The 27,279-nt window shown below is 37.4% G+C and overlaps 1 protein-coding gene across 1 annotated transcript in view; it reads left to right on the top strand.

Annotated features, from left to right (window-relative positions):
- PLA2R1 (phospholipase A2 receptor 1) overlaps window positions 1-27,279 on the top strand; it is a 528,401-nt gene that overhangs the window by 305,817 nt on the left and 195,305 nt on the right. The window contains exon 20 of the mRNA XM_053698351.1: window positions 24,587-24,704. Coding sequence (XP_053554326.1) covers window positions 24,587-24,704 — 118 coding nt within the window. The remainder of the gene's footprint in view (window positions 1-24,586; window positions 24,705-27,279) is intronic.

The raw sequence follows: 27,279 nt of genomic DNA, 5'->3' as shown, positions 1-27,279 counted from the left end.
GCTGCTGGTCTATTGCACGTCGAGTTAGCGCTCAATCGATATGTGTTAGTTTTTTTCAGTTTGCCAATAGAATGCGAGCTCAATCCTATTGGCTGATTGCATCAGCCAATAGGATTTTTTCTACCTTGATTCCGATTGGCTGATAGAATTCTATAAGCCAATCGGAATCTAAGGGACGCCATCTTGGATGATGTCACTTAAAGGAACCTTCATTCGTCGGGTAGTCGTCGGATGAAGAGAATGCTCCGCGTCGGATGTCTTGAAGATGGAGCTGCTCCGCATCGGATGGATGAAGATAGAAGATGCCGTCTGGATGAAGACTTCTGACCATCTGGAGGACCACTTCGCCCGGCTTGGATGAAGACTGCTCCCAGCTTCGTTGAGGACTTCGGCCCGGTTGGATGAAGACTTCTGCCACTTCCTTGAGGATGGATGTCCAGTCTTCAAAACTGTAAGTCGATCTTCAGGGGGTTAGTGTTAGATTTTTTTAAGGGTGTATTGGGTGGGTTTTATTTTTAGGTTAGGGTTTGGGCCTACAAAAGACCTAACTGCCCTTTTAAGGGCAATGCCCATCCAAATGCCCTTTTCAGGGCAATGGGGAGTTTAGTTTTTTTTAGATAGTATTTTATTTGGGGGGGATGCTTGTGTGGGTGGTGGGTTTTACTGTTAGGGGGGTTGTTTTTTTTTTTTTTTACAGGTAAAAGAGCTGATTACTTTGGGGCAATGCCCCGCAAAAGGCCCTTTTAAGGGCTATTGGTAGTTTTATTTAGGCTAGTGGTTTTTTTATTTGAGGGGTGCATTTTTTTATTTTGATAGGGCTATTAGATTAGGTGTAATTAGTTTAAAGATCTGTAATTTGTTTATTATTTTCTGTAATTTAGTGTTTGTTTTTTTTGTACTTTAGGTAATTTAATTTAATTTATTTAATTGTATTTAATTTAGTTAATTTATTTAATTATAGTGTAGTGTTAGGTGTTATTGTAACTTAGGTTAGGTTTTATTTTACAGGTACTTTTGTATTTATTTTAGCTAGGTAATTATTAAATAGTTAATAACTATTGAATTCCTATTCGCGCACAAACCTGATATTCTCAAATGCGCTAACCCTACATGAAAATACAAGATGTTTTATTTATTAATAAATACATATTTTTATATATATATATATATATATATATATACATACATACATACATAAAATCAAATAAACACTGCCAGGCCTAGCACTCACGGTTACTTTTACTGAACCGGGGTGCACTACAGATAATTGCATGAATCTAAAAAGGAAGGCACTCTCCGCATTGAAGATGGGGATAAAACCCCGAAACATCACAAGGGATTAAAGAGATTACCCCTTCTTAAATCCGGAGAGTGCCTTCCTTTTTTGATTAATTTACATATATATGTATATATATATATATATATATATATATGTATATATATATATATATATATATATATATATATATATATATATATATATATACATACATACATACATACATACATACATACATACATATACAGGTAGCCCTCAGTTTGCACCGGGCTTAGGTTCCAGAAGGAATGGTTGTAAATAGAAACCGTTGTAAATTGAAACACAGTTTATTATGTAAGTCAATGGGAAGTGAGGGAGTTAGGTTCCAGGCCCCTCTCAAAAACACCTAATACATTATTTTTAAAACTTTGAAATGAATACTTTAAATGCTAAACAGCATTATAAACCTAATAAAATAATCACACACCACAGAATATATCATCAAACTAAGTTTAATGAGCAAAAACATTTGCTAAACATCATTATAAACCTAATAAAATAATCACACAACACAGACTGTATCATCAAACTAAGTTTAAAGAACAAAAACATTTTTTTACTTGCATTTTTCTGCAAACAGTTCTCTGCTATGTTAGAATGTTAGATAATATCGGGTCTGCAGCTATTCTATGCATTCCAGTCTGGGATAGAAGAATAAAGGGAAGTTTCCCTCACGGCTGCTAGATCTTGTTCCTTTGCAAGCTGCTTGATAGCACAGGTCTGTTTACACTGATTAATTTCAGCCTGCTTGGCTTGCATATTTTTGCTGCAACACAAGCCAACAGCGCCACCTACTGGCTATTTTAATAAATGTACTGCTTCTCAATGCTTTTCAATAGCAGTAACATGACTGAAAAAGGGCATATTCTGAAACGGCACAAATAGACCTTATTATGCTATGTGCAGAACATTGAAATGTGAAATATTTACGATAAAACCACACTATAACACTTTATTAAAAATGCATACGGCATAAATATGCTTTTTCATATTTTCATCTACTTGACTCCAAAGGGCTCCAAAGAACTTTTATATATGTCTATATATGTATACATATGTATTTATGTGTGTATATATGTCTGTAAATACATATACATATCTAGTCATGCCTCATATCTTTGAGCCAGTGGCAGCCAGAAAATTTTAAAGATGGTGGGGCACTAGACCACACCCTTTTATTAAAACCCACCCCTAAAGTGGCTCTGCCCATTGGTACACACCACAAAAATAAATGGTACACACCAAAAGTTTTTTTTTTTTTAAGCAGAAGGTATAAAAAAAAATACATATTTAATTTAACTTTAAGGAATACCTAGTTCAGCAGCATGCTGTTGCATAAAGTTAAAATGGTGGCTCAGACAGTTGTGAACACTCAGAGTCTGTTTAATTAGAGGGATTCACTGTATGAATGAGCCATCAGCTGTCTAAAACACCATTTTACCAATTTTTTATTTTTTTTTATAAGTTTTTTATTGAGGTTTTCTGTGCATTAACATAATAGATAACAGAAAAAGTACAAGGTATTAACAGATCAAGACAGTTGAGAGATTATACAACAGGCTAAAATCTGATTTCAATAACTGCTGTACGCTAATTAGAACATAAAAGTCTCGTATATTCATTATGGTAGATCAAATATTAATAGACAAAATATACATTGCAAAGAGATAACATAAACATCAATGAAACCTCAGTTTTCATTATAAGTGTAGAAATGGAGTAACTATAGAATGAGCCACTCATGGGCTCAGTGGAATATAGACTAAATGGCGAATGATAGTTACATGGCGGTCACTCATGGACCATATGAAAACGAGTAAGGGGGAAATCAGCAGACAAGAGCTGCTCGAAAATTGGGGGGGGAGGGGCGAACGTGTCCAGGGAATTTAATGGCCGAAACAGGTATAGTCAGAGGGGTTGCCATCCTATAAAAGCATAGATATCTAGTACGTTGAGGGGATATATATAGTTCTTTGTGACCCAATAGGTAGAAGGAAATACATGTGGGATCTGATACCTGGGGACGCGTGTCTGTGTATATGAATCTGCAATAAAGACATTACAAAGATAACATCTAAGAAAAACATAGGCTTATCTTTAGCGTACATTCTAGGTTTCCATACGCATTAGATAAAATATATTGAGACTTATAGAGGAAAAATAAGAGTGCAACAAATATAAAACAATAGAAATTACAACAAGTAACTAATAGGATCTCTGGTATGTTGTTGTAAGAGAGCAACAGGTATGGATATTCAGCAGGTTACTAGGTATTCCACAACGTGTACACATAAGGATTTTTAATTTTAACCTTCTCCTTTCCCTCGTAGTCTAAATGTAGGGGGAAATCGGGTCAGCAACCGTGACTACGTGTCAAATGGGGCTATCATATTTGAGAGCAATTATAACCTGATTGTCATGAGTATTGGTTGGGAATAAAGGCATGGTAACGAATATCCGTATGGAGTATACTCTGACTGGGAGGGAGTATAGAGAATGGAGATAAGGGGGAGAATAATGGACTGTAATTGTGAGAGGGGGTAAACCACAGGCATATCTGGTTCTATGTATAGAGGCTAGAATGTAAGTGGCTTCAAGAGAGTATAGTATTTAGGGTTGAGTCCAATGGGCTAAGAAGATGAGGTGAGATCCTGTTGGGATGGACTATATAGGACAGGATGGGGATGTTGAGACTTCTAAAATGGGGTCAGGATAAATAAACATGTAGCTTAAACCCCCAGAGGTAATACAATATGAATGACGCACCTGTTAGTATAAGTGAATACGGGTAAAGAGCAGATGGATGTTTTGCATGATGCACCTGGTAGATATGGAAAAAAAAATAATAATAATAGTGTGCAAACCAGCACTCAAACTGTGGGTGATTCTGTACCTGAGGGTACTCTATATAAAAGTAAATGAACCACGTGTCCACATAAGCTAAAGTGAATTAAGAGACTTATCTAGTAGTGTAATGACCTACAATAATACTTTCCTAACTCATTCCTATGTTAGTGTCTGTCAGCAGGCTATGGGAGGATTCTGCAAGGTTCTTTAAGGTGTTCATACATTACTTTACTCTCCTTATCACATAAAGTTAGAAAATGACATTAAGCTGAACATAATGTTCCGATACTTCTCAATATATAAGAGAACTATAATACCCTGTCTCGGCCGCTGACAGGGGGCTTGTATTTTAGGTATCAGAGAAGAAAAGAAAATGAAAAAAATAAATAAATATCTGAGAGTGGTTAGATATACAAACTATTAAGACAGGCAAATAGATAAGATTCAGAATTATCCTTCCCACCACATGTCCCAACTAGGGAGACAGAACGAGGAACAGTCATACATATGTAACTGTGGTGCAATGCATAATATAAAGTAAGCTATATGTCCATTGTAAAATAATATTAAGATGTTTGTCACAGAATAAAAAGCATGTCAGTAATAAAAAACAAACAAAACAAAGTATGAGCGATGCAAACCATACATTCTGTGAACTGGGACCAACATAGTGAGCTCATATTGGCAAAGACTACAACTTTAACTGGTATTGAACTGATAGAAAACAAAAGTAGTCAAATAATGTCCGGATTGAAGAAATGGAAGGGATTGCAGTACACAGTTATGTGTGGAAAACTCCATAGCATAGCACTATATTGGGGGATGATCCCTTACTGTAATCTAGTATAATGAATTCCCTTCCCTCTCATTGTAATCATTCTGGTTTAGTACACTTTTCAAATATTAAGCACTAATAGTTATAACTCTAATATTTAGTGGAGCAATGCCAATCACACATTACATTAATATATATTATTTTGTTATGACAAATGTGCCGTTTACAGGAATATACACACATGCAAGCAGGACCCAGATGTGTAGATATATATATATATATATATATATATATATATATATATATATATGTGTGTGTGAATCGCTCCAGTGCACAATAGAGACTTATGTAGCTGTAGATTAGCTATGGAAAAATGCACAATTAAAAGCTAAATTGACAGAGTCACGGCATATAGTCCTAAACTTCAACAAGTAAGATAAAAGTCCTGTGTTATTTTTTTTAGTTGCTAATAAAAGTTCAGCATGTTATCCAGTGTGAAACCAGGAAGGAAAACAGGCATACTACCAGCCAAAGTTTATCCGATCCCTAGTCTATTTGTTGCTGATGTGGTGCTTATCCGACGCATCAGAAAAATTGTGTAGAGCTTTTAAGATGGAGCTGCCCCAGTCCGTGAAAGCATAGAGGAGTCTTCCGATCAGCATCTGCGGTGTAGAGATAAAGCTCCTAGGCTGAGTGTCCTCATAGCAAGCAGTCAGGATCATAGCCCAGATATGTAAAGCCTCAGCCATGTGTTGAATAGCTGAAATCTGCTCCGATATTCGAGCCCCATGGTCCAGACAACCAGCAGCTGGGTACTGTAGTGCAGTTAAGCCTGGGTACAGCGGCATTACGATAGAGTTCCCAGTGTGCGTCACTGACCTGTAGACTCCTGCATCATGACCACTAAGATGTGGGCCGGCTGAATCTTGTAAACTGACCTCAAGATCGGTGCTAGATCTGCCAAGGTTCAAGCGTTGTCTGGAGACCTGTATAAGACATTTACAGGGTTGCTCTAACAGTGTCGCTCCCGTATCTAGGACGTTCATTGTAGTTCTGACTTCTCCCCTGACTGCAGAGTCCAACGTGTCCATCAGGTTGGCATAGCAATTTTCTAGCTGCCGATCGAGGCCTTGTAGCATAGCTTGTATTTCTCCATAAACCTCCTCCATCATGAGTAAAGTTATGTTTAGCTCGATGACTGACAGTTAGTGCCTAGATTGAGAGTCAAGGACTCTGACTAAGACCGCCACCTAAGGCCTCACAAGTCCGGATCAGGGTTCAGACGGCATGAATACAGCATAAGTTTGGTATTTTCTGTGTCATCCGACTTTAGTTGTGACAAACAAATAATAATTTACCAAATAAGCTGTCTGATTTTAATAATAATTAGTAGATTATCAAACTTAGTCTTGAGACCCGAGTTTTTGCTTCCTCTCTTGGCGCTTCCTGGACACGCCCCCACCATTTTACCAATTTTATATAACTGCTGCACTGCACATTTTTTTATGTTTTTTGGAACGCACCAACAGTAAGGAAGGAGGCACGGAGACTACTTAACTGATCTTTAGCATGTGCTAACATACTATTTAATGCTCCGTTATTCCACTTGCCCGCTGCTCCTCAGTAACTTCAGCCTGCTGGGTGTAAAATAAATAACTATGCCAGCACTGATCTGAGTGACTTCTCCCAAGCAGTGGTCAAACTTCTCTCAGTAATTAAATACTTCAACGCTCTTACCATGTCAGTGAGTAAATGAACAAGTGCCAGCCACATACATACTCCTCCTGGATTGGAGACTATACCTCCTGTCTTCAGCCCAGTCCAGTCATGAATGATTGCACTCGCATTCACAAGAGCAGGAAATAGTCATTACAAATGAGAGAAAACTGATTCGCTCCTTAAAACTTCAAATCTTTATTGGTGTCAGAGTAAAAACATCTCCATTCATTTTTTTTTTTTAAATAATTTTTATTGATTTTCCAACAATATACCAAATAAAACAGAAACATAAACATAAACGTGTCATGTACATGAAATTTCATCTTAAGTTCATTTATCATCGAACATCAATTATTATTTATCTTTTGTCGTTATTCCTTTATCCTATTCCTTTTGTTTATTACAATAAGTGTACAAAAAATACATAGTCACGAGAAAAAATCCTCTTACACATATAAAATCTTAGCAGGACATATCATAGTATACAATATATGCAGTGTATACTTCAAGGCAACCTCGAAATCAACGGAAACAAAACAAAAAAACAAAACAAAAAAAAACAAAAGGGTCCGCCCTCCTCCAGCAACCCGAACTCCCGGGCCCCCATCCAACCCCCAAGTATCACTCCTGACCTACTACCCATTCTCTGGGTAAGTGACCTGCATGTATATTTGTCAGTATAAATTCCGATTCACGGAATGGTTTTATCATCTTTCTTTGACATGCCGGGGGCAGGGACATAACAAAAGTTTCCCACTTCCGAAAAAAAGTGACTAGATGTACTTCCTGAGGGTAAGGAATATTAAATTGTTCTAGAGTAAATTGATTTAGTAGGGCTTTTTTAAAGTGAGATATTTGGGGTGCATCTCGCGCTTTCCATAGTTTCAGGATGAGAATGCGTCCCGTTAGTATAATTGTATTAATAAGACTATAGTTTTTAATTATGCCTTGATACTTTGTTAGAAAAAAAATATCAATGGGCTTTAATTGATGGTCTAAATGTAGGATTGTATTCATCCAATAAGTTATCTTCTTCCAATATTGGCTAATTTTGGGACAAGCCCACAGGCAATGAAATAGATCCGCCTCTGCTGCCGAGCATCTGGGGCAAAGAATGTTAGTCTTGTGCCATTTAGATAGCAACTTAGGTGTCTGATATCTCAGTAGACCTATTTTAATCTGAGACTCTCTCCATGAGGTTGGAACCCAACTTTGTTGTGTTATCTTGAAACTATCGATAATCGTCTGCTCTTCTATATCTGGGAAATAGAAAGACCATTTTACTGTCATATCCTTGATTTGAATATTAGAAGACATTTGAACTATAAGTGAATATAATGGAGAGATTGCATATACATCAGATGCGTATAAAGTTAGCCTAGTCTGGATATCCCCTAAAGACCAATTATTTCCAAAGCTATAGAGTAATTCTTGAAGGTAATGTCTTATTTGCAAGTAGGCATAGAACTCGCGTGTCCCCAACTCGAATTTCTGCACTAGTTCTGCGAACGATACTGGCGAGCCCATATTTCCCAGAATCTGCCCTACAAATTTCAATCCTTTTGTCTCCCAATCCTTAAAGATCCGATTAGACAACCCGGGTAAAAAATTAGGGTTACCACATATAGATAAATAGTTCGAGACATGTACAGGACATTCTAGAGTGCTGCATAGTTTCTGCCATGCCATTATGACATTCTTGAACATAGAGAAATAAAAAATGTTCGATGGTAGTGAAGTCAAGGGGCAATGAAGTAAGGTCTTCAGATAGAAGGGAGCGACCAACTCTGATTCCCAGGAGAAGGAAGAAATTTGGTCCTTTTCCGTTAGCCAGTCTATCGCAGTCCTAGAAATACACGCCAGATTATAAGCCTGAATATTGGGGAGGGCCAGACCCGCTGCCAACTTGTTATTCATAAGTCGATAGCTTGCTATTCTAGGTTTAGAACCTTTCCATAGAAAGCGCGTGCATACTTTATTATACTTAGTAATCTCTTTTTTGTGCAGAAATAACGGTATATTTTGTAAAATATATAGAAGTTTGGGGAAAATAACTGTTTTAATCAGCATCACACGTGCCGAAAGAGATATGGGTAATCCAACCCACTCCTTCAGTTTTTTACCACATTGTTCCAGGCAATCTATAAAATTTGCCTTGTACCACTCTGCCGGATTACGCGATAGTCTCAGACCTAAGTAAGAGATTTGTAAAACTTCTAGAAATGGGTGGTCTATAGTGGATGTATGGTCCTTATGTAGCCATAATAATTCTGATTTTGAGGTATTTATCTTATACCCTGATATCTTTCCGAAATCTGAAATAATACCCTGCAAAATTGGCAGTGCTGTACTAAGATTGGATAAAAATAAAAGTAGGTCATCCGCATATAAGGGCAAAACGTGTTTCTCCCCAGCCAACAAAATACCCTCTAGCTCTTGCCGTAATAGTAAAGCCAAAGGTTCTAAACTGATGTTGAATAAAAGAGGGGAGAGAGGGCAACCCTGTCTAGTACCTCTATGTAAAGTCAATCTTTGGGATAAAACGTTGTTAATGATCAGTGCAGATGTCGGAGCTTTATAGATTAATCTAATATAGTCATTAAATTTACCAGATAAGCCAAATTGTTCAAGGGAGAATAACAAATGTTCCCAATTGACGCGGTCAAATGCCTTTTCTGCATCAACCGTTAGGATTGCTTTATCCATAGTCTTATGCTGATTGGGAAGCGTTTGTCTGTTCCAGTAAGCCTCAATTAATATTAACAATTTACGCATATTTTTTACGGGATTTCGTCCTGGCATAAAACCCGTTTGGTCCTTAGGTATTATGCTCCCAATACATGGTTTCAGACGGTTGGCAAGAATGGCGGCTAAGATCTTATAGTCCGTGTTTAGGACAGATATGGGCCGATATGAATTGGGTATCTCGGGGTCTTTGCCCTTTTTCAGAATTAGAGAAATATTCGCGGCAGCGAAATACTGGGAACAGCTAGAATTTTCTGAAAAATAATAGTTAAATAACTTTTCTAGTACTGGTACCACGTGTGACTCTAAAATCCTATAGAATTCAATGGGGAACGCATCAGGTCCGGCCGCTTTATTTGGTTTGGCATGTTTAATTGCGTCTGTTATCTCCTCTTCAGATATAGGTGCGTTTAAAGAGTTCCTCATTTCCTCTGACAGTTTTGGGACCTTTATCCTTTGCCAGAATTCTGTTTGCTTAATTGGATTCGGGGTCTCTGATTTGAATACCTCTTGAAAGTATTCTACGAACACTCGTTCAATATCGGGATGCTTCGTGTAACGTACAGTACCCTGCTTAATTGCAGGAATGGCTTGCCGTGGGGCAGATTTGACCAACCTGGCCAAAAATTTTGCAGACCTTCCTTTATGGCCGCCATACAGTGCTTTCGATCTAATGTCCTCCTGTACGCTGTTTTGTTTTATGTGAATATCACGTACTTTCTTCGCGTTTACATATGTCTCCCAATATTGTTTAATGGGGTTATTAATGTAAACTCTATATGCATTTTTGACTTGATTAGCCATTTGCCTATCAACCTGAGTATATTTCTTTTTCAAAGAGATAGTATAGGATTTTATCTCCCCCCGCAGGACGGCCTTGGAGGCTTCCCAAAATACCTCAATCTTGTCAGAGTAGTTCCTATTATTCTTTGCGTAATCAACCCACTTGGATTGAAGCCAATTTTGAAAACTTACGTTATTATTTAAAAATTTAGGAAAAAGGAAGCGACTAGGACCCGCGTTTCTTACTGCCATATTACATGACAATGAGATGACCGCGTGGTCCGATATTATAATATCTGCAATTTGTGAAGTCCAGTTCCAACCAAGGAGAGAGTCCGAAATCAAAAAGTAGTCTATCCTGGACAGTGCCTGCTGCGCATGTGACATGCATGTGAATGTGCGACTATCCGGGTTCTGTGAACGCCAGATATCGATTAAACCTAATTGTGCACAGAATTTATGAAAAATATGAACCTTCCTACATCTCGCCCGGAGTGATCTTTTTTTCAAATTATCTAGCACGGTATCTGCAATCAAATTAAGGTCACCAGCAATGATTAAATTATTGCCTATAAATTTATGTAGTTTACATGTTAACATACACCAAAAATTATCGTCTATTTGGTTCGGGCCATAAATATTGCATAATACATAATGTGTTTTATTAATTTCAATTTCCACTATTAGAAATCTCCCATCCGGGTCTACATCCACATTATGCAAATGGTAGGTCAGATTTTTATTGAGTAATATGGCTACCCCTCTTTTTCTAGATGGGGCAGGCGCTGCCACAACCTCCCCCACCCATTTGGATTTGAGTTTAGGAAATTCTTGGGGCTTAAGGTGTAGTTCTTGGAGCATAACTATATCAGGCTGGAATCTACCTAGATGTTTAATTATAGATTTGCGTTTCATTGGGGACGTTACGCCACCCACATTCCAAGACAAAAAATTTAATTTACTTCCCATCACATTTTAAACGTGTGTTGCAAGTGAGGCGGATGAGTGCGCCCGGGCGAACGGGTCGGGGAGAGAGGGGAAAAAAGAAAAAAAAGAAAGGGAAAAAAAAAAAAAAAAAAAAGGAAAAATAAAATACTTGAAAAAATAAACAACCTTCTTGCCATAATTCATATGCATAACAATCCCCATACAAATAGAGAAAATTAAGTATTACCTGCTGATTACTTTATGGGACCCCCTCCTCTCTGCAGAAAGTCTCTGCTTCCACAACATTATTGAGTGTAAGATATTTACCCTCTCACAGAACTATCAATCTCGCAGGATACATCAATCTAATATTATACTGCCCTTTCTGTAATCTGCCATAAAAGAATGACATGTCTCTTCTTTTAGCTAGGGTTTCTGATGAGAAATCCTGAAAGATTAGCAGTCTGTGAGAGCGAAACACAAAGGGGTTACATTTTCGATAATGTTGTAAGTATAGCATCTTATCCTGAAAATTAAGAAATTTAAATATCACTGGTCTGGGTCTATTTCCCTCATTGTCTTCTCTACGCGCCCCTATCCTATGAGCCCTCTCTATCTGAAAGGGGACAGCAGGAGCCGGAATCTGCAAGGCTTGAGGGAGTGTAATAGACACAAAGGCCATCAAATCCTGAAACTCTGACGTTTCTGGAAGGCCTATCACTTTCAGATTATTTCGTCTTGAGCGATCCTCAAGATCTTCAATCTTAGCTTGTAAAGATGCAATCATTTTTTTATGTGACTCTGTCAAGGGTTCCTGTATGTTAAATCTATCTTCTAAATCCGAAATCCGATTCTCCACTTCCTCCATTCTTGAGGAGAATTGTCTAACTTCTGCAGTAAGATTTGCGATTTCGGATCTTATTTCCACTTTTACAGATTCAAATTGGGGAGTTAATATTTTTGCCACCTCGGCGGCAAACTCAGCCATATTACTGCCCATTAAGGACGGGGAACTTTTATCTAATGTAGCATCAATACTAGAGTCCAGCATCCTGCTGCCCCCCCTCTTATCCTTAGGTTTAGGCGGCATAGTGGAGGGAGAGCTCTTTTGGTGCATGTATCTATCCATATGCCACTGCTTACTAATGACTAAAAATTAAAGACGAGGGGGAGAATTAATCTAAAGCCAATATAGACTAAAAACTTTAGATGTAAATACTGAATTCCTTTCTTATGTGTTTATAATACTATCTACCTTCAGAGCTTAACATCTGGGGACAGCGATATACATACGCTGTAGCCCAATCACAGACTGAACAAGATGTATCAAACTATCTTAAACAGTTTTTGTCGCTATCACACCTATATAGGCACCACGATACTATGCAATATAGCAAAACACTAACTGAACAGATTGTAATTAAACCCTCTTATACAATTTTTGATGTTAATATATCTATGTGCCTATCTTACGTAGCAACCGTACTATCTGCCTTCAAAACTTTACAAATGGGCGCAGCAATACATATTCAATATACACGAGACACAGGCTGAACAAATTGTAATTATACCTGCTTATATAGCTTTGCTAGTATTCCTTCTGTATGCGTTACTTATGTAGCTATAATACTATCTGCCTTCAAGCTTCTTGACTGGTCACAACAATATGTAAACAAAATAGCACCAACCCAGACTGAGCGGATTGTAGTAAGCTATCTGATGGGCACAGCAATATATATTCAATATAATACAAGACACAGGCTGACCAAATTGTAATTAAACTATCTTATGAAGCTTTGTTAATATTCTATCTATATACCTTACTTATGTAGCTATAATACTATCTGCCTTCAAGCTTCTTGACTGGTCACAACAATATGTAAACAAAATAGCAACAACCCAGACTGAGCAGATTGTAGTGAGCTATCTGATGGGCACAGCAATATATATTCAATACAGTACAAGACACAGGCTGACCAAATTGTAATTAAACTATCTTATGAGGCTTTGTTAATATTCTATCTATATACCTTACTTATGTAGCTATAATACTATCTGCCTTCAAGCTTTTGACTGATCACAACAATATGTATACAGGATGGCAAGAACCCAAATTAAACAGATTGTAGTTAAGTTATCTTAAACACCTTTTGTCACTGTTACATCTATATACCTGGCTATATTCTAGGGAGTGAAGCTTCTGTGGCGTGGTCGTTTTGGATTTTGTAAGCAACAGAATGTAAATATAAGCCAAAAACTTTAAATGTAACTACTGAATTCCTTTCTTATCTAGTTACGTTACTGTCTATCTGCAGAAGTAAACCTCTAGGCACAGCAATGTGCATACGTTGTAGTCCAAACCCAGACTGCACAGGGTACATTTAAACTATCTTAACAGTTTTTGGCGCTATTATATCTATATAGGCATCTCAACGTTATTCAATGTAGCAAAACACCAACAAATAGACTGGAGACAAACCCACTCATACAGTGTTTGATGTTGATATATCTGTGTGCCCCTCCTATGTAGCAACCGTGCCGTCTGCCCTCAGAACTCCACAGAAGGGCACAGCAACATGTATTCAATATAACACGTGCCACAAGCTGAACAAATTATGATTATTTTATCTTAAGCAACTTGGTTAATATTCCATCTGTATACCTTACTTATGTAGCTATAATACTATCTGCCTTCAAGCTTTTTGATTGGTCACAACAATATGTATACAGAATAGCAAAAACCCAGACTGAACAGATTGTAGTTAAGCTATCTTAAACTCCTTTTGTCATTGTTATCTCTATATACCTGGATATATTCTAAGAAATAAAACTTATATGGCAAAACAAGAGAAGATTTTATACTGTACTAGAGTTAACACTAAAGATCTTATATACACTCTATAGAGCCCTATATCAAAAACTGCTCAGAGTGTTTTCAAACATAGTCGTTTCCCGGCTCAGTCTCAAAGCACCTTAATGTATTGGCACAATAGAATTGGCTGAGGTCACAGTCTTAACCCAGCTTGTTTAGTATTTGAACCGAGCCAGGTCGGGATTATTACAGTGATTTGATCTAAGGCCCAGTCCATGTAAAGTATAACCCCGACAGGGATGGCCTCAGCAGCTGGGAGACAGAAATGTATCAGGGCATGTCATTCCAGCAAAGATGCCGATGTAATTTTTCTGATGCAGTTCTGGATATATACTATCAAAAAAACTTAGATCAATAGCTCACCAGGAACGATCTGTCCTTACCGGTTTCTGTGTACTCCAGCCGCCTAAGCGGTACTTTGTGCCGGTCTTCTTGCGTCATACACTCAGGCGTGCATGATAGCCACATGAAATTATCTCGGCAGAGCTGTATTATCCAAAGACAATCAGATGCTGTACCAGGATTATTACCCCAAGACACACTACTACACCCGGGAGCAGTGTATGGGACGCTGCATCTGGTAACCGCTCTGCTCTGGAAATGGGTTGTAAGAAGACCCGGAGGGAAAGGAAATCATCCGCCAGCACTGGAAGCCTGTCAGCCCGCACAAACTTTACCAAGCTTCGCGCTCCAGCGCTACTTCATCTGGGGCCGCGACAGGTAAAAGCAAACAGACCACCCAGGTCGCCGTTCCAGCTTCTCTTTCCCCAAGCTCGTCAGCAGGCTCTAACCGCGGGAGGCGCGGCGCACCCCTCTGTGCTCCCTCTCCCAGGGCACAGGTGGCAGACATCCAAAACAGAGAAACAGGTATGCAGAGTCCTCAGTGAAGATGCGTAACACACACACCGATTTCAATCTAGGCCAACTGGAGACCAGGCTTTGTGTGTCTGACCGCAAAGCTGAGGGGCTACGTGTGTGCAGAAAGTAGGTACCGTGTACTTGTTATCATATTGGCTGTCATGCACAGCCCGTCTCAGCCGTGGGTTAGTTCTGTATGTGCGGGACCAGTTGTTGTCTAACCCGACACAATAAGTGAAACCTGTGCTTCAGCCACCAAGCACAGTCAGGCTGCTTTAGGGGACTCCTGTTGCGGGATCCAAGGATCCAAAATCCGGGCCGGATAGCGTTTCCTCGGCCAAGGATACTTCAGCAAACCGCTGGTAGATAGTATTCTCTCAGGCAGCGTGTACCTGGAGCGGGAGCTAACACCTGTGCTACCTGTGTGCTCCGCCTCCAGCAGGAAGTCCAACATCTCCATTCATAATAAAACACAGCCATGTCCTGTGTTTTATTATGAAGTTGTTTTTATTCTGACACCAATAAAGATTTGAAGTTTTAAGGAGCGGATCATTACAGTCACCAGTGTCTACTCTCAGACTCTCATATTTGTTGTGCTCATAAAACATAACATAAGGTACTTGTCTTACCCCATGCAGCACATCGGCTCCTGGCTGTAATGATCGTGGTGTTGGATCCCCCACCACCTACTCTGCTCTGAAGACTTCATAGTTTTTTATAAGCTGCCTGAGCACACACTGTTGATTTGAACTCCCCCCACATGCTTTGAGCCAATGGGAGGTTAGTTGACCATTTGTGCCTAGACGCCTCTTTGATTACTAATAGGGGGACGACAGAATTAATTTAAAGGGACAGTAGGAGCATGTGCAAAGTTCTCTCAGAGGGCAGATTGCAAAAAAAAACCTACCTGAGAGAACATTGCAAATGCAAGATTTTTTGTTTTTGTTTTTTATAAGCATGCATTTTTAATTATTATTACTAAATCCAACCCCACCTCCTCTAACAAACTAAAACAAATTGCAAGCAACCTAAAAAAAATAAAAACAATAGCAACCTAACTGTGCCATCACAATGGCATTTAGTTTTATTTATTTTACTCCCAATTACCCCCAAAATATAAGTGGGGTGTTGCCCCTACCGCCCCTATGGAGAGCCCCCATTGCTTTGAGCCTTTTTTGTGCAATAGTTTTTGAATAATTTTTATTAGATGGTGTTATTTTGAGTGTAACTGTACTTTGCATGTGTTTTGTGACACTTTTTTTGTTTCGCGAAACAGTTAACCAGAGCTCTGAGGTCACGATATCCTGACACACGTTAACTTCAATTGCGCTCAAGCGATCTTGTTTGCTTTCAACTTGTAATACCAGTGAAAAACCTGACATGCGCTGACACCTGCAATAAACCCATTTTCGCTTGCGTGTAAATGTTTGTGCACCACTCTTAATCTAGCCCAAAATGTGATGTGCCGTAAAAAAATATGTGGTTTTTTTCCATTTGGTTTTGAATTGCTTATTTTTATTAAAAAACAAACAAAAAAACACTTTTAATTATTCTCCATTGCTTATTTTAGAGAGGTTTTCTAATACAATTATAGAACTACAAAAACTCACACAATATTATGTACTTTGTTAAAATATTAAAGGGACAGTCAACACCATAATTTTTGTTGTTTAAAAAGATAGATAATTCTTTTAATACCCATTCCCCAGTTTTTCATAACCAGCACTGTTATATTAATATACGTTTTATCTCTGTGATTAACTTGTATCTAAGCATCTTCTGACCATCCCCTGATCACATGACATTTTCTTTATTACCTATTGACTTGCATTTTAGCTAGTTAGTGCAGTGTCTGCCACAAGCCACGTGCGTGATCACAATGTTATCTATATAGCTTACATGAACTAGCTCTCCCCTGTTGTGAAAAACAAATAAAAAAGCATGTGATTAGAGGCGGCCTTCAAGGGCTTAGAAATTATCATATGAGCCTTCCTAGGTTTAGCTTTCAACTAAGAATACCAAGAGTACAAAGCAAAATTGGTGATAAAAGTACATTTGAAAGTTTAAAATTACATGCCCTATTTGAAAAATGAAAGTTTTTTTTTGGACTTGACTTTCCCTTTAATAGAAATATGCATTTTTTCTCACTTTTTATTGTATCATTTTATATACATATTATAATGGTATACTTTGAATCTAATGCGTCTGCTGAAAGAACCACATATAATTTGTGTTAGTTTCTCACTGAACAGTGACATACAAAAGTGCTTTAAAGGGACATCCACATGGTTGCATTTCAGTTTTGAATAGCATTTTTGTATTATACATGCATTAGCAAAAATGCTTCTAATAAAAGCTATAGCTTTTTCAAAAGTGAGCACCAGCATTTTAAACCCAGCACTTGCTCAGAGAGCCTAAGGTGCTTGTACCATCGGGTAACTCAATTTGTTGCTGACGTAATATAAGCCCCAGTGGCGCTCTGAACAGCTGCAGTATTTAAAATGCGGGTGCACTGACAATATCTAGGTATGCTTCACATACACGTACAGAGGGAAATGGTAACACTAAAACAGCGATAACTTTTACTAGAAGCATTTTTGCCAGTGCATGTATATTGCAAATATGTTTCTATTTAAAGATGTAATTCATCTATGTGCATTTAAATTTGGACTGGAATGGCTGCAAAGGGAAAGTATGCATGTTCAGACTGTAATATGTTTTAACTATGCACAATAATACAACTCAGTATACTTCCATTATTTATTTTACCCCCTTTTTCATGTATGTTATCTCTGAAATGTTTGATGCATTGAGGTCTCAGAACTCAAAATGCACACTGCAGACTTCACTAGCCTGACCATGCTACATATCTGTCCCTAATTAGACTAAGCAGAGGTTATGAGATAACAAACTCCGAACCAATGTAGTTTTGATAACATAATGACTGTGGCTAGCATTGTCTACACCAGTAATGAGACTAGCTATTGAAATTGTAAAAGAAAGGTGTTAATTTGTTTTCAAACTATGTATATTTGGTTGATATGTCATTCTATAGCAAGACAACAGTAATGTCAACAAATTGTTTAGAATCCTTTTAACAAGCTAATTGGGATGGGTTGGAACTTGAAATGTGCCTATCAAATCACATTAACTAATTAACAAACAGCTAGATTACGAGTGAAAAAGCATTGTTATGCTTCATAACACTGCTTTTTCCCTAACGCCACTATTACAAGTCTTGTCGGTATAGGTGTACCGCACACCTTTTTGGCCGTCACGCAACGTCAGTACCGCACTTCTAAAAAAGTTATTTTTCAATGGGACTTCCATAGCGCCGGTATTACGAGTTTGCCTGGGAGGCTAAAAAGTGAGCGGTACACTCTATAGCCACAAGATCCGTACCGCCATCTAAAGTCAGTAGTTATGAGTTTTACGTTACAAATCTGTACCATAAAACTCATAACTAAACTGCTACAAAGTACAGTAAACACCCATAAACTACCTATTAACCCCGAAACCGAGGCCTTCCCGCATCACAAATACTAAAATAAAATTATAAACCCCTAATCTGCAGCTCCGGACATCGCAGCCACTATTAAAATGTATTGACCCCTCTTCCGCCACTCCCCATCATTGTCACCACTATAATAAACCTATTAACCCCTAAACCCCCGCCCTCCTGCATAGAAAACACTACTTAAATATTATTAACCCCTAACCTGCTGTCCGCCCACACTGCCGCTATAATAAACCTATTAACCTCTAAACCACAAGCCCCCCACAACAAAATACACTAAATTAAACTATTAACCCCATAACCTCTGGCCTCCCACATCACAACATAAATATATTAACACCTAAATCTAACCCAAATCCTAATGTAACCCTAAGCATAAGTCTAACCCTAACCCTAACACCCCCTAATTTAAATATAATTCAAATAAATCTAAATAAATCTTACAATTATTACCTAAATAATACCTATTTAAAAATAAATACAAACTTACCTGTAAAAAAACCTAAGCGAGCTACAATATTACTAATAGTTATATTGTAGCTATCTTAGGTTTTATTTTTATTTCACAGGTAAGTTTGTATTTATTTTAACTAGGTAGACTAGTTAGTAAATAGTTATTAACTATTTACTAAGTACCTAGTTAAAATAAATGCAAACTTACCTGTAAAATAAAACCTAACCTGCATTACACTAAAGATACAAAAAATAGAAAAGAGGGCGCCAAATAGCGTGATATCGTTTTCTTCAAAGTGAGAAATATTTAACAAATATTGTGCTTACCAGAAGTAGTTGCACTGTACTCTGACCAGTGCGAAATCGCCTGCTGGCACTTTATGTAGCGGCCAGTACACTGTACATTGATAGACTTTCTCAGGATATCCCTTTCCTTTTTGGTAAATCAGCTCTGTGAGTATTTCAGCTGTAGAAAATAAAAAGAAGGCTCCACATAGCGTAATATTATCTTTTCATAGAAATGGAGTAAACAGGTAATGCGCTTACCAAAGGTTGTTGCACTGTACTATGACCAGTGCAGTCTCGCCTGCTAGCACTTTATCAGCGGCTAGTACACTGTGTGATAGTGAGTCCTCTCAGGATCTTTCTGTTGTCTTTCGTATACGGCTCTGCATAGAGTACCTTCAGCTGTGGCCGTGCAGTTTTAGTTAATGAAGGAGAGTCTGTTAGCTGTTGTAACTTAACAGAACTGAATTAAAAAAGTGGTGAACAACTTCCATAGATGAATAAAAAAGCTTTAATGACGCGTTTCTCAACCAACAAAGGGTCGTTTCATCAGATACAAAGCAGATGGATTTCATTTTAAATTGCAACATTATATACACATTTAATTAATTAAAAACGGAAGTTGTCACTAAAAACTAACCAATAGATACATCTAAAAGACTACAGCTGAGATATCAACATAGAACCCCCAGCTTAAAACCATATTAAACATGTGAAATGTTAACAGAAATATCAATGTAAAAAAAATATGAGGTACATATCATAATGATAAAAAAAATGGGCTAATATAAAACTGTGTATTTCCATTCGTTGCGTGCTAAAAAAATATTTTTTTCCTCATTGTCAGTGCAACGAATTCAAATCTCTGAGGTGCAAAAGACGTTGGGAAATCTTGTTAAAACATATATATTATTTATTAACATATTTAAATTTTCGATATATTCAAAAGTATCAACATCTTTCTAATGTCTGCATGTCATATAAAAATATATTATTTGTTCAAGTCTAGAGAGATGTATGAATATCTAATTCTAGTTTGTAATATATATGTCAAAGCCACTATCAAAAAGGCTTTTCGAAACTAGTGATCGCCACTATTATGTGCTACAAGAGATTTTTGTATTATGCATAAAATGGAATTGGTCTGCAAGGCGCAAAGCCGCATCAAATAAATCTTTTTGCATATGAATTAGAAATTGGCTTGGTATTGTATTTGATATATATATTTTTTGTTTTTATATATTTCACTTTTATTATTGGTATAAAAGTGAGAATTTTTAACTCATCTATAAATGTTATAAAGTCTTTTGGTCTATCTATATGTCTTTAGTATATTTCTAATATCTGTCCTATATTTTTGTATATGTATATACACTTTCATAATGTAGTCTTTCTTTGTTTATTCTATGTTGCTCCAATGTTTGTAGGGAGTTTATTTGCAACTACAGCAAAGATTCAAAGTCATATGTCAGTGGTGTTATGTATCTGGATAGTATTGGCAATGTGATATCAAAATAATTTGTCTCTGTGTGGTGTGTTCATATGTGTATGTGTGTGTGCATGTGTAAATCTGTATGACTATGTACAATAACTGTTCACTGTGCTGTGAATATATGTGTGTGTGAAAATATGTGTCTTTGTATATATTATATAGTGTGTTTGGAATTAATTTAAAATTGCTGAATGTATATATACAATTTTCCATATGAGTTTGTAATATAAATTTTAACATAATCAAAATTAAAATATATTCACAGCACAGTGAACAGTTATTGTACATAGTCATACAGATTTACACATGCACACACACATACACATATGAACACACCACACAGAGACAAATTATTTTGATATCACATTGCCAATACTATCCAGATACATAACACCACTGACATATGACTTTGAATCTTTGCTGTAGTTGCAAATAAACTCCCTACAAACATTGGAGCAACATAGAATAAACAAAGAAAGACTACATTATGAAAGTGTATATACATATACAAAAATATAGGACAGATATTAGAAATATACTAAAGACATATAGATAGACCAAAAGACTTTATAACATTTATAGATGAGTTAAAAATTCTCACTTTTATACCAATAATAAAAGTGAAATATATAAAAACAAAAAATATATATATCAAATACAATACCAAGCCAATTTCTAATTCATATGCAAAAAGATTTATTTGATGTGGCTTTGCGCCTTGCAGACCAAATCCATTTTATGCATAATACAAAAATTTCTTGTAGCACATAATAGTGGCGATCACTAGTTTCTAAAAGCCTTTTTGATAGTGGCTTTGACATATATATTACAAACTAGAATTAGATATTCATACATCTCTCTAGACTTGAACAAATAATATATTTTTATATGACATGCAGACATTAGAAAGATGTTGATACTTTTGAATATATTGAAAATTTAAATATGTTAATATATAATATATATGTTTTAACAAGATTTCCCAACGTCTTTTGCACCTCAGAGATTTGAATTTGTTGCACTCACAATGAGGAAAAAAATATTTTTTTAGCACGCAACGAATGGAAATACACAGTTTTATATTAGCCGATTTTTTTTCTCATTATGATAGTTACCTCATATTTTTTTGACATTGATATTTCTGTTAACATTTCACATGTTTAATATGGTTTTAAGCTGGGGGTTCTATGTTGATATCTCAGCTGTAGTCTTTTAGATGTATCTATTGGTTAGTTTTTAGTGACAACTTCCGTTTTTAATTAATTAAATGTGTATATAATGTTGCAACAGTAAAACCCAACAGTAAAACCCACCACCCACCCAACCAAACCCCCCAAATAAAAACCTATCTAAATAAACCTAAGCTAACCATTGCCCTGAAAAGGGCATTTGGATGGGCTTTGCCCTTAAAATGGCATTTAGCTCTTTTATGGTGCCCAAACTTTAAGCTAAAAATAAAACCCACCCAATAAACCCTTAAAAAAACCTAACACTAACCCTTGTTGATTCACTTACAGTTTTCGAAGACCAGACATCCATCCTCATCCAGCCGGCGAAGTCCTCATCAAAGCAGGAAGAAGTCCTCATCGAAGGCGGCAGAAGTCTTCATCGAAGCGGCCAGAAGTCTTCATCCAAGCGGGCAGAAGTCTTCATCCAGAGCGGGTCCATCTTCAAGATATCCAGCGCAGAGCATACCCTTCTTCCAATCATCGCTGGAAAATGAAGTTCACTTTAAGTGATGTCATCCAAGATGGCGCCCCTTACATTCCAATTGGCTGATAGAATTCTATCAGCCAATAGGAATTAAAGGGGAAAAATCCTATTGGCTGATCCAATCAGCCGATAGGATTGAGCTTGCATTCTATTGGCTGACTGGAATAGCCAATAGAATGCGAGCTCAATCCTATTGGCTGATCAGGCAATCGGAATGTAAGGGATGCAATTTTGGATGTAGTCACTTAAAGTGAACTTCATTTTCCAGCAACGATCAGAAGAAGAGGATGCTCCGTGCCGGATGTCTTGAAGATGGACCAGCTCCGCGACGGATGGATGAAGATAGAAGATGCCGTCTGGATGAAGACTTCTGCCTGCTTGGATGAAGACTTCTGGCCACTTCGATGAAGACTTCTGCCCGCTTGGATGAAGACTTCTACCGGCTTCGATGAGGACTTCTGCCCACTTGGATGAGGACTTTGCTGGCTGGATGAGGATGGATGTCCAGTCTTCGAAAACTGTAAGTGGATCATCGGGGGTTAGTGTTAGTTTTTTTTTTAGGGGTTTATTGGGTGGGTTTTATTGTTAGCTTAGGGTTTGGGCACCGTAAAAGAGCTAAATGCCCTTTTAAGGGCAATGCCCATTGAAATGCCCTTTTCAGGGCAATGGTTAGCTTAGGTTTATTTAGATAGAGTTTTATTTTGGGGGTTTGGTTAGGTGGGTGGTGAGTTTTACTGTTGGGGGGGTGTTTGTAATTTTTATTGCCAGGTAAAAAAGCTGATTTCTTTTGGGCAATGCCCCGCAAAAGGCCCTTTTAAGGGCTATTGGCAGTTAAGTGTAGGCTAGGGGTTTTATTATTTTGGGAGGCTTTTTTATTTTGATAGGGCTATTAGATTAGGAGTAATTCATTTTTTTCATTTGATAATTTCATTTTTTATTTTGTGTTGTAATGGTAGGTTTTAGTGTAAGGCAGGTCAGGTTTTATTTTACAGGTAAATTTGTATTTATTTTAACTAGGTAGTTAGTAAATAGTTAATAACTATTTACTAACTTGTCTACCTAGTTAAAATAAATACAAACTTACCTGTGAAATAAAAATAAAACCTAAACTAGCTACAATATAACTTGTAGTTATATTGTAGCTAGCTTAGGTTTTGTTTTACAGGTAAGTTTGTATTTAGTTTTATATAGGAATTATTTAGGTAATAATTGTAAGGCTTATTTAGATTTATTTTAATTATATTTAAGTTAGGGGGTGTTAGGGTTAGGGTTAGACTTATGCTTAGGGTTATGTTAGGGATATGGTTAGGTTTAGGGGTTAATATATTTATGTAGTGTTAGTGATGTGGGAGGCCAGAGGTTTAGGGGTTAATAATTTTAGTATAGTGGCAGCGACATTGGGGGCAGCAGATTAGGGGTTAATAACTTTAGTATAGTGGCGGCGACATTGGGGGCAGCAGATTAGGGGTTAATAAGTGTAGGTAGGTGGCGGCGATGTTAGGGACGGCAGATTAGGGGTTAATAACTAATGTAGGTGGCGGTGATGTTAGGGGCAGCAGATTAGGGGTTAATAACTGTATGAAGGTGGTGGCGATGTTAAGGGCGGCAGATTAGGGGTTAATAGTTTTATTTAGGTGGCGGCGATGTTAAGGGCGGCAGATTAAGGGTTAATAACATTATGTAGGTTGCGGCGTTGTCAGGGGCAGCAGATTAGGGGTGTTTAGACGTGGTTTTTATGTTAGGGTGTTAGGTTTAACCATAACTTTTTCTTTCCCCATAGACATCAATGCGGCTGCGTTATGGAGCTTTTATTTCTGCGATTGCAGGTGTTAGGCTTCTTTTTTGCCGGCTCTCCCAATTGATGTCTATGGGGAAATCGTGCACGAGCACGTCAAAGCAGCGCTTGTATTTCGGTGCGGTATGGAGCTCAACGCCACCATATCGCCCGCACAAGCCTGCTTTTTGTAAACTTGTAATAGCAGCGCTATAGGGAGGTGAATTAATGCCGCTTTTGTGGCGGTCGTTAATTTCCCTATAGCGCTCAAAACTCATAATCTAGCTGAAAGATAATTGTCAAGATTAGAATAGACCTCACTTTGTTCTAACAATTGACAAGATTATAAAAGACCCCACTGTCACTGTAGTCTTATAATTTGTAGCCTGGCAAGAAGTCTCTTGACATTCACAGTTTGACTTGTTTGTATAATGTTTGTATAATTTATTTGTGTAATGCTGTGGATACAGAAAGAAGTTACTCATATATCTTTTTCTTTTGTGGACAGTGTTTTTTTGTGCATAAAGTAGAAGATGAAGAAGGACCAATGGACTGGGTTTCTGCGTCTGCATACTGTCAAGCACATGAGGGGACTCTTGTAAACATTGAAAGTGAAATAGATCAAGGTATTTCATAACTACATAATTTCAACAAAACATTCCTTAGTAAAAGGACATAAAACCCAGAAGGTGGTGAGAGTCCACAAGTCCTTACTCGTGGGAAGTACATTACCTGGCCACCAGAAGGAGGCAAAGACACCCTAAACCAAATCTTTAAAATATCCCTACTACTTCCCTTACCCTCCCAGTATTTTCTTTGTCTAGTCAAGAAGGCAGGCGTAGAGGTGTTTGCCTCAGCTGAGGCAGCATTTGGCAGGAAAGTTCTTCAGGCGATGGCTTCTGGTAAATAGGTGCCTACCCTTCATTTTTTTTGTCCCACCCATTTTTTTCGTGGACCTCACAGCTTTGGTAAAATTCTCATGGATTCTCACCGCCGTAAGAAAGAAAACAAAATGTATTCTTACCTGATAAATTAATTTCTTTCTTGGCGATGAGAGTCTACAAACCTACCCATTGTTCAACGTTAGTTACGGTTTTAGTTGAACCTCTTTACCGTAATATATTTCTTGCTTTCCTCCTCCTGTTCTTGGCTGTGGTGTAGGGTGTCTTTGCTCGCCCATGGTGTCCAGGGGATGTACTTGCCAAGAATAAGCACTCAAATTTGTTTTGTTCTCTTAGTATCCTTTACTGAAGGAGCAGCAATATACTACTAGGAGGTAGCTGAACATATCAAGTAAGACAATGACAAGAAGCATATATGTGCAGCCACCAATCAGTAGCTAGGTCACCGTAGTTCATTGCCGATTTTGAGCCTACCTAGGTATGCTTTTCAACAAAGGATACCAAGAGAAGGAAGACAATTAGATAATAGAAGTAAACTGGAAAGTTGTTTAAAATTGCATTTTCTGTCTAAAACATTAAACTTTAGTTTTGACTTGTATGTCCCTTTAAATTTGTAGGTTATATCAATGATTAAGTACGGTTTTACTAAAAAAAAGTGTTTTAAAGGGACAAGAACCTGCAATAAGCTTTTCCTTATTGCACTATTGCTTGCCTGTACTGTGTGTGTTTAACCCGAGGAAAATACATAGCTAAAGTCAACTCCAGCAAAGCAATACTCTGCAGATCCTGAACTAAATAGGGTTATTGATTGGTGGCTTTGCACATATGCTGATCCTGATTAGGTTTCCAGCCGTGTTCAGCTCCAGCCCCATGTGCAATGCTGGTCCAGAACTTTATGTGTTCCAACCTTTTATGGCTGTTAATATTATAGTTATGTGCAGCTAATAGTGCTTTGGTGCATTTTCTTATTGCAGCTTTATTCCTCTGTAAAAAATAATTCAAATAGTAAAAATTAAATCTGCAATCTATACTGAGTTTTTTAGATAGCAGCAAGTGTTACATTTTTCAGCTGAAATAGACTTTGTCTCATTGCCCAAAAAAAACTCCAATAAATATGAATGCAAATTTTTACTTTTATTTGAGTTGAGGGGATACTGATTTGTATATCACAATAGTACTATTCCTTAAATATAAATATATATAGTTCACTTTTCACTTTGTATTGGAGAGATATTGGAGGTGGTTTGTAATGTGACAGTGAAGGCAGAGTTAAAACTAGACCTATAGGGGCCTATTTATTATGATGCGAGCGGACATGATCATATATTGCGGATCATGTCCGCTGCACATCGATAAATGCGACAGCATACGCCCTCAGCATTTATCATTGCACCAGCAGTTCTTGTGAACTGCTAGTGCAATACCGCCCCTGCAGATTAGCTGCCAATCGTATTCGATCAGGTTAATTTCCGGCTAATTGATTAGAGGATCAATCGACAGGTTGATTTTCGGCGATGTCTGTCCGGCACCTCAGAGCAGACGGACAAGTTATGTAGCAGCGGTCTTTAGAGCTTGATAATTCGACCCCATAGAGCTTATGAAAGCTGCCCAATAGTGTCTCACAACAAAACTTCCCTGATATATCATAACTGGCATTACACCACTCAGTCTATGGGTGTAACCTACTTTTTTTAAAATGAAAAGGAGAGAGATACATTATGGTATGGTACTCAATAAAATAAGCACTTTCAAAGTTATACAGAAATTCCAATGAAAAAATCATAATTTCACAATACAAAGTTAAAATCATAATTTCATGATGCATGATAAATGTAATTTCAAAATACACAGTAAAAAAATCCTAATTTCTTAATACAATTTAAAGGGATACTAAACCCAAACCTTTTCTTTCATAATAATAGGAGTAAATGAGAAAGTAAATTATCAATTTTTCTTTGTTCTCTTAGTAACTTTATTTGAAAAAGCATAAGGAACCAAGAGAATGAAGAAAAATTTATAATAGGAGTAAATTAGAAAGTTGCTTAAAATTGCCTGCTCTATCCTAAATCATAAAAAAATGGGGTTTAGTATCCCTTTAAAGTACAAAGAAGAAATCATACTTGATATTGTACTCAGAGAGTGAGCTGGCCAGGAGCATTCCTTGGGTTTGTCTGAAGTTCTCTAACAGTTTTTTGCATTATCATAATTGGATTGTTATATTTTCGGCTTCAGTATGAACTGAGATAAGCAATTGGCTTCCTTCCCATCACAGGTGTATTTCGCAAACAACTTTGCGATT

Source organism: Bombina bombina, chromosome 1, assembly GCF_027579735.1.
Source record: "Bombina bombina isolate aBomBom1 chromosome 1, aBomBom1.pri, whole genome shotgun sequence".
Lineage (NCBI taxonomy): Eukaryota > Metazoa > Chordata > Amphibia > Anura > Bombinatoridae > Bombina > Bombina bombina.
This window is presented reverse-complemented; position numbering and strand designations above follow the sequence as displayed.